Source organism: Volvox carteri (genome assembly GCF_000143455.1).
Source record: "Volvox carteri f. nagariensis unplaced genomic scaffold VOLCAscaffold_20, whole genome shotgun sequence".
Taxonomy (NCBI): Eukaryota; Viridiplantae; Chlorophyta; class Chlorophyceae; order Chlamydomonadales; family Volvocaceae; genus Volvox; species Volvox carteri.
In genome coordinates this window covers 1,526,135-1,534,178 of record NW_003307563.1, presented here as the reverse complement: position 1 = coordinate 1,534,178, position 8,044 = coordinate 1,526,135, and the positions used below count along the sequence as shown (strand labels likewise).

Sequence of the window (8,044 nt, the reverse complement as noted above, 5' to 3'; positions counted from 1 at the left end):
GGAAAGAGTGTTAGGTTTAGAGGAAAGATAATTGGAGGGATGGGTGATTGGGGGTTTCGTGGAATCGGATCGTTCATTCAACTGCAGCTAAGTCAATTGGCCTTACGAGAAGGGTTTAGTTGTTGGTTGGGAGAGGGGATGGGTGGGGGAAAGGAAGAGGAGGGGGAGAGGAGGGCGTGGTGGTGGCGGTGATGGTGGTGGCGGTGGTGGCGGTGGTGTGTTGGTCGCCTGGTCGTCATCCGGCAAACACGGACACACGCCTCCTCCCCCTCTCTATGCGGGGAACAGACTACACTACACTACACTACACTACACTACACTACACTACACTTCAATATATTACACCCCACAACTTGCTGCACTATATACTGCACTACACAAACCCAGAGGTGGCTTCCCCGCTTGCCTTGATCTTGCCAGCATGCGAAAGATGATTTACATACACATACACACATACAGACGTACGCTCACTGCCCCACCCATTTGACGCGAACTTATGTGTGTGTCCGTGTGTGTCTGTGTGTGTGTGTGTCTCGAACCCTACCCCAAATTGACACCATAACCCTCCCCCTCCCCCTCCCTACCCCCTCCCTGCCCCCTCCATCCCCCGGGACACAGCTGGGTTCGCGAGGAGCTTCACCGCTGGGTGTACGACAACGTACGAGCGAAGTGGGTGTATGTACTGCGCAAGCCCTCGCGGCTTCCGGAGCTATTTTCCGGTTATCATGCGAGTCGGGCGTTGGTAGCTGAGGTGCTGTCCAGGTGCGTGTGTGTGTATGCGCGTGTGTGTGTATGCGTGATTGGGGTTGGGGGGAGAGTCTCTTGGGAAGTTGGTGGGGGGCCCGAGTGGGGTGGGTGGGTGGGAGGGAGGAAGGGAGGAAGCAAGGGAAACACACTCGTCTACTCAACAACCAACACTCACGTCACCAAACGCGAACGGCTCGTGGGCTTTGTGCGTGTATGTGTGCGTATGTATGTACATATGCCTGCAGGTGTGTGTGTGTGTTGTGTGTGTGTGTGTGTGCGTGTGTGTGTGTGTTCTTGACATTCTGTTCCATAACCCCGCGCCGGCCTCCCCCCACCCCCCCGTTTTCCCCCCATCTCTTTCCCCCCCCCCTTCCTTCGCCCCTCCCCTTTTCCCGGACGCTAATAATTCAACTCCCCTCTAGGGTGGGCGTGTCTGTGGGTTCACTGGTGGTGGAGGGGGCCTCCCTGGCGCATTGGACTGAGGCACACCTGCACAGACTAGTGGCGCACTTCCTGCAGGTGAGTAACTAACGAACTAACTGATAACAAACTAACTAACCCACGCATCCTAGGAGTCTGTTCGCGGCATCGCGGGGAAGGGACAAGAAAAAATAGCCGGAGGGGGGAGGTGGGGAGCCAGAAGAGAATTTAACATTATTATTCCCCCACCCTCCCCGAGTACTGGAAATGAAGGAGTCTAGTTAGGACTAGTAGTCTTTGTATGACTTAACGGCCAAGGGGGGATTGAGAGGTGTAGTTTGGGGAGGTATGGAAAATACGGTCGTACGGTCGTTAAAAAGAGTTCGGTGCGGTTCAATATGCGCGAATCGCCTTTTTCGGACCTCTCTCCGACACAGTTCACCACCTCACTTGGCACAGCTCTCACTGCTCTCTCACCTTCCCGCGCATGGTACTTCCCTTTTCGCAAAGCCTATTGGATACACTCCTCTCCCCCCACGCCCTGCTGTCTGTTGCCGCCGCCGTCACCTCGCCGTACTATCGCTTCTATGACAGGCTCGCTTCCCCATCTTGCTAGCGCTTAATAAGGTACGTCCCGTCGCAGGGTTCATAACGGTATCGTAACGGTCATATAACGGTATCGTAACGGCCAATGAAAAACAGGGGTTCAGGGGTTATACGGCCCGTGTACGGTTTTGGGGCCTTCATATCCGCCCTCCTGACCGCCGACCCGCGCATATTCCCCCTCCCCCCTCCCCCCGGCATCCCCGAATAGGGCCCTCAATGCATACCCCGCACCGTCCCTCAATGCGCACACCCCGCCTCCTTCCCCGCGTCCCCAGCCCCAGTCTCTCTCTCCCCCCCCCCCCCCACACACACACACGCACGACCCGTCCCCCTCCACTCTACTAACAGTTCCGTACTTTGGATGTGTGTGTGTGTGTGTGTGTCAACAGTTAACTTGTTGGACTACTTTAGCTTTTGCCCTTCGTGTATTCCTCCCCTTTCAATCGGCCTCAGCAGTTGCTGATCTGTTGCTTACGTGTATGATGATGAATCCCCCACCCGCCCGCCATTTTACTCGGGGTGGGTGGGCGCACGGGGTCACGCGCCTCATGTCCACCACACCGCGCGCACATGACCACCACGCAGGCCGATATGGCCTCCTCACCCGACCATATCGCCAGAGTACGACAAGCGCTGCCGTACGATCCCGCCGTACCCGTAAGCGCCGCAACGGAGCGCTGGCTCTGCAACCAGCGGAGGGCGGGCCGGGTGTCGTACGCGGATGCCGCCGGTGATGTTGTCGCAATTTCCGGTGGGACAGTCCGCAGGGCCCGTCTGCGCGTGGTGCGCACGTGTCTGTCTGTCTGTCTGCCTGTCTATCTGTCTATCTAATACCCACAGTCTCCTGCCCGCACCCGACAAGTGGAAGGGGGATATCCGCCCGGACCGTGGCGGCCCGAGGCTCCTGCCTGTCACTAACCCCTAACCCCCAACCGTCAACCACCAAATCATAACCGCTCCGAAACCCCAACCCCGAAGGCCCCCTTCCCAGTTCTGTTGCACCTTCCTCCCTCCCTCCCTCCTCCGCAACACCCCAACACCACCGCTCTGCAGGAGGCGCTAGAAACCCCTTTCCCCCCCCCATACACCCACACCACTCCACACCACCCGCACACGTACGCTGACCCGCACACTTCCACTTACTCTGACGCCCACCTTGACGGCACCGGGAAGTATTTCTTACCCTTTCCCCTGTCTCCCCACCGTGCAACACACACGCACACACGCGCGCATGGACCTTACATACTTACAGATTCGCCGGAGCTGGCCCAGCAGCTGGCCAAGGTTCGGACCGCAGTACTGAGCAGGTGTGCGTGTGTATGTATGTTATTACAGGGTGGTTAACTTCGCCAGCGGCCCCCTTTCCCGGGGCAGTCCCTGCTCTCCCCTGCTAGAGGGGCACCCTAATCCGTCACCCCATCCGACTTCAGAATGTATTCGTTGGGTTCGGCAACTCACCACCAGCATCCAACCAAATCTAGCGGATCAACGGCGCATCAACTTAGTTCCTGGTCAGCTCGCAAGTTGATATTATCACGTCCTACACCGTCCATAAGATGGGGGGCCACCTCCCATTTCATCACTCCTCAAACACCCGAGGAGCTGGCAGGCGGATTTGAACCCGGGTCGACTGGATCGACTGGGAGCAGAAGTCAGGCCTTAACTTCTGCCAGCCGCCTGCCTGTGTGTATGTATGTACGTGTATGTGTGTGTGTGTGTGTATTTGGAACGGGATTCGTGCGATGCAAGATCAAGCGAAGTATCAAGTGCCGGCGTCCCCAGCATGATGAACTGTGGGGATCAGTGTGGATCGGGTGTTGTTACCAGGGGGGAGGGGGAAAAACACACACACATACACACACGCACGCACACACATACACACGCGCGCGCGGGGACATGGCGCTCACCAAACGACCCGACCGGGAATGCGACTACCCCCGGTGGGGGGTGGGTGGTTGGGGTACGTAATCGGCCTTGACGGCGCGCGGGGCGTGCTTCCACACGTTCCGTCTTTCCTATTTGTTGTACTGCAGGTACGGCAGTACGGGAGCGGCGCTGGCGCTCACGTGTGCGGTGGCGATGCGGCCGCCACGTCCCGTATTTCCGGTAACGGATTTGGAGTCGTACACCGCCCTACCGGCCCGGGGCATTGCCAGTGGGGCAGGTGAGTTCGGGGCGGGTGTCGAAGTGTGTGTGTGTGTGTGTGTGTATGTGTGTGTGTATGTGTTGTGTGTTTCACGGAGTTTGAGAACTCTTATTCCTTCCCGGCTTTTTAGGTTTCGTTTGCCTCGTTCCCCCACCCCCACCCCCACCCTAACCCACACCCTAACCCACACCCCGGTTCCCCCAGCCGGATTGTTGGGCTCCGGTCTGGACGCCAAGGCCCGGGCAGCTGAGGGGGCTCAGCCCGGGGTCCTGAGGGACTGCGTGCTGCTGAAACCCGGGAGCCACATCGCGGACCTGTTCGAGGTGCGTTGTCCGTTGCGGGTATCCGTTGTCCGTTGTCCGTTGTCCGGGGACGTGCTTTTGGAGTGGGTGGGGGAATGGGGGGATTGGAGAGATTGGGGGGAATGAGGGAGTAACCCGACAACCCGGCAGAGGGCTACGAACCAGGCCAACAAACCAGATCCAAATCCAGATCCAAATCCAAATATAAATCCAGAGGTCGCTCGCGAACTGTCCATAGAATGCTATATAAGTATAAATGACCCAGACAGGGGCCCTAGGGCGGTTCAGTGGGGTGTGGGGTGGGGGGTGTGGAGATAAAGATACGCGACCCTAGGCCTCATGCGCTTTCCCACCCGGGGGGCATCCAACGCCATTCTGGCGACGTACAGTCGCACTCCCCAGTACACCTCTGCTCTCGCATCACGTAGCCGCTCCCTCCCCTTCCCTCCCTCCCTCACGCGCGCACGCACAACAAACAAACAAACAAACGAACAGACGTACTTGTATGTATGTAAGTACGTTTGTTCGTTTGTTTGTTATACATACATAGGCCCTCTCCCCTATAAAACACCGAGTGAGCCCCTACATGTAGGAGCACATTTTTCATGCTTGTTTCTCCGCTGCTTTTGCGACACGTCATGTTGCCGTACAGGTTCTAAAACGTCCGCCGTACCAAATGCTGGAGGGTGAATTTGTACGGGCGGAGTGCAGTGCGCTCACGAGCCCTGAGGCCGCAGCAGCCGCCGCAGCCGCCGCCGCTGCGGCTGCCGCCACTGCCGGCCACGCCACCGGCGACGGCGACGGCGACGCTGGCGGTTTGGCCCCCTCCTGCCCCAAACCCCCTTCGCAGCAATCCTGGCGGGTGCTGAAGAAGGACGAGGTGCTGGATTGGGGGTGCTGTGTGATCAAGATCATGACCAACCGCAGGAGCCATTGGCAAGGGAAGCGGTAGGAAAAGTGAATAACAAAAGTGAGGGGAATGCGTGTGTGTGTGTGTGTGTGTGTGTGTGAACCAAGAAGTGTGTATGAACGCAACAAGGAAATGGAGAGCGAGTGAGAGAGAGAGAGAGTGTGTGTGTGTGTGTGTGTGTAAATGTCTGAGCCGCGAGGAGGGGGGAAATGCCGAGGGGGGGATGGTGGTACACTGGAGAACAATTCCATCATTTTTACCGAAACGAGCTCCGATTAGCCACCACCGACGTGTGGTTACCCTTTTCCAGTGAAATAAACTGGAGGGGGGGGTAGCGGCGGGAGCTCTCCAAGAAGATGTTTCTGTGTGTGTCTCTGTGTGTGTATGTGTGTGTATGTGTGTGTCTGTGTTTGTGTGTGTGTGTCTGTGTGTGTGTGTGTCTGTGTGTCTGTGTGTGTCTGTGTGTGTGTGTGTGTGTGTGTGTGTCTGTGTGTGTGTGTGTGTGTCTGTGTGTCTGTGTGTCTGTGTGTTTGTGTGTCTCTGTGTGTGTGTGTATGTGTGTCGTATGTACCGGGTTCCGTGGCGCACAGCTGGGGGAACCGTTGGGAAATTGCTATCAGTTGGGTATTGGGAGTTAGGAGTTGGGAACTAATGATGAGATAAAACCTCCCCGCCCCTGGCGCTAGTGTGGTGCCGTAACACGTGTACGAGGTTTTCTTGTGTTGGTACTGCAGTACTGCAGTACGGCCCGGGGGGGTAGGTGGGTCTTGGGGTAGGAGGCGGAAAACGTTGCGTCGAGATCAGGAGAGCGTGTGAGGCTGTACGACTGTACGGTGTGGTGTATGTCGTTACAGGGTGGTTAAGCTTCACCAGCGGCCCCCTTTCCCTTGGAGGCAGTTCCCTGCTCTCCCCTGCGAGAGGGGCACCCTGATCCGTTCACCTCATCCGACTTCCGAATGTATTCGCTGGGTTCGGCAACTCACCACCAGCATCCAACCAAATCTAGCGGATCAACGGCGCATCAACTTAGTGCTCGCAAGTAGACTGTACGGTGTGGTGTATCCTCGCCTTTCGTGTAAGCGATGTCTTTTTGCGTTTTTTGCGTTTTTTGATGCCGAACTGAGGAGCCTCGCGGAGTCAGGATTGCACCCTAAGTTGTTGTTGGAGAAGTGGCTGGAGAGAAGTCACATGTGTGGGGTGTGTGAGCAGCTGCACAACTCAACTTGACGTCCCAATTTTGCCTTAGCGCCCTAAGCGGGTGTTCGCGGGCAGGAAGGGTGTGTGAGGGTGCGGAGCTGCTGCTGGCGGGGGGGGGGGAGGAGGAGGAGGAGGAGGAGGAGGAGGAGGTCGTAAGGCCCTTGTGAAACGGTACTCAACCGCAGGACAGGCGGCAAGGTCGGGTGGGGAGGAAGAGGGAGAGGCGGGGAAAAGTTGTGTGTGTGTGTGTGGGAGTGGGAAACCCGGGCGAGTACGGGCGATTGCGTCTTCGTGAATATTAATTTATGTCTTATGTCTGTATGGATGTATGCACGTGTATGTATGTCCCCGCCGTGTGTGTTTTATAATGATCTTCATAGCCGCAATGAATGATCTTCCGGATTGTGGATTGGATGTGGTGGTGGTAATCGAACCCTCCGGGACTCGAAAAGTCGACCATGCGTGCGTTTGTATGTACGGTATGTGGGTACCGCTGTGGGTACATATAACATGTCTCTCTATATTTGTTTGTTGACACACACAAACACAATATTATGTTTTTTAGTATGTCTTTATGTTAGTTACACACACGGAGCCACGGGAGGACATGAACTGCGTGTATTATTTCACATCGGCAGCCACATGGCATCCGCCATCCTCCCCCTCCCCCTCCCCTCCCAACTCACACAAATATACACCCCGCAAAACCCCTACGTGCTGTCAGAAGTCATATCTCTTTGGGGATTCCTCTCTCACTGACTCGCACACGCAGATTCTCTCAGTCCCCCTCCTCGTCCTCCTCGTCCTCCTCGTCCCCCTCCCCTTCCGCCGCCGCCGCTACGATGGCAAAAACTTTCCAAGTCTGATGGCCCAGCAGCAAGCAGACAACGACGAAGAAGTGGCAGCGGTTCAAATCACTGAACCAACACACACAGACACACACACACACACACACACCAAGCGTCGGAAAGCATCCATCACCGCTGCCGTACATGCGTCCATCCGCAACCTTGCCACTAGAGAATCCAGGGACGAGTCCCCCTCCCCCTCTCCCTCCCCCCTCCTCCCCTTCCCCCCCCTTCCTCCTTCCCCTCCCCCTCTCCCTCCTCCCCCTCCCCCTCTCCCTCCCCCCTCCTCCCCTTCCCCCCCCTTCCTCCTTCCCCTCCCCCTCTCCCTCCTCCCCCTCCCCTTTCCCCCCCTTCCTCCTTCCCCTCCCCCTCTCCCTCCTCCCCCTCTCCCTCCTCCCCTTCCCCCCCTTCCTCCCCCCCTTCCCCCCCCTGCCGCCTCCTTGCCCATAGTCCCTTGTTTCCCATGCCCAGCCACTTCCTCGCAGCAGTAGCTGCAGCAGTATCAGTACGACATGCACGTCTGTATACTTTAACAACAGCCCCCTCTTTATTGTATTTGTTTAGCGTAATCACGCCAAACAATACAAAAGAGCTCTGTACCTAACGAACAACGGACACGGCCGGGGACCCGGAAGAGTTGTGATGATGCATACATGATGGTGCAACCAGGCGGGCAGGCGAACACCACTCTTGCAGCAGGGGCACAGACGGCGAGAGCCAGGTCTGGAGAGAGGGCCTCGAGAGAGGCGGTCTCAACAGCCAAAGTAGGGTCGGGGTGGGGAAAGGGGGGATCTGCACGGAGGTCTGAACGGAGAACCCCCTGGCGGCGGCGGCGGCGGTGGCGGCGGCGGTGGCAGTAAACAAACAA

The 8,044-nt window shown here is 57.3% G+C and overlaps 2 protein-coding genes across 2 annotated transcripts in view; one reads left to right on the top strand and one right to left on the bottom strand.

The window, feature by feature from the left end:
* VOLCADRAFT_117695 (uncharacterized protein) overlaps positions 1 to 5,173 on the top strand; it is a gene marked incomplete at both ends in the record, with an annotated part of 14,190 nt that extends 9,017 nt beyond the window's left edge. Inside the window, 8 exons of the mRNA XM_002950845.1 lie at positions 619 to 762; positions 1,170 to 1,266; positions 1,762 to 1,794; positions 2,359 to 2,524; positions 3,026 to 3,080; positions 3,807 to 3,937; positions 4,124 to 4,242; positions 4,874 to 5,173. Coding sequence (XP_002950891.1) covers positions 619 to 762; positions 1,170 to 1,266; positions 1,762 to 1,794; positions 2,359 to 2,524; positions 3,026 to 3,080; positions 3,807 to 3,937; positions 4,124 to 4,242; positions 4,874 to 5,173 — 1,045 coding nt within the window. The remainder of the gene's footprint in view (positions 1 to 618; positions 763 to 1,169; positions 1,267 to 1,761; positions 1,795 to 2,358; positions 2,525 to 3,025; positions 3,081 to 3,806; positions 3,938 to 4,123; positions 4,243 to 4,873) is intronic.
* A 1,200-nt stretch (positions 5,174 to 6,373) lies between these two features.
* The window catches only part of VOLCADRAFT_91335 (uncharacterized protein), a gene marked incomplete at both ends in the record, with an annotated part of 5,086 nt that continues 3,415 nt past the window's right edge, over positions 6,374 to 8,044 (bottom strand). The window contains one exon of the mRNA XM_002950741.1: positions 6,374 to 6,432. Coding sequence (XP_002950787.1) covers positions 6,374 to 6,432 — 59 coding nt within the window. The remainder of the gene's footprint in view (positions 6,433 to 8,044) is intronic.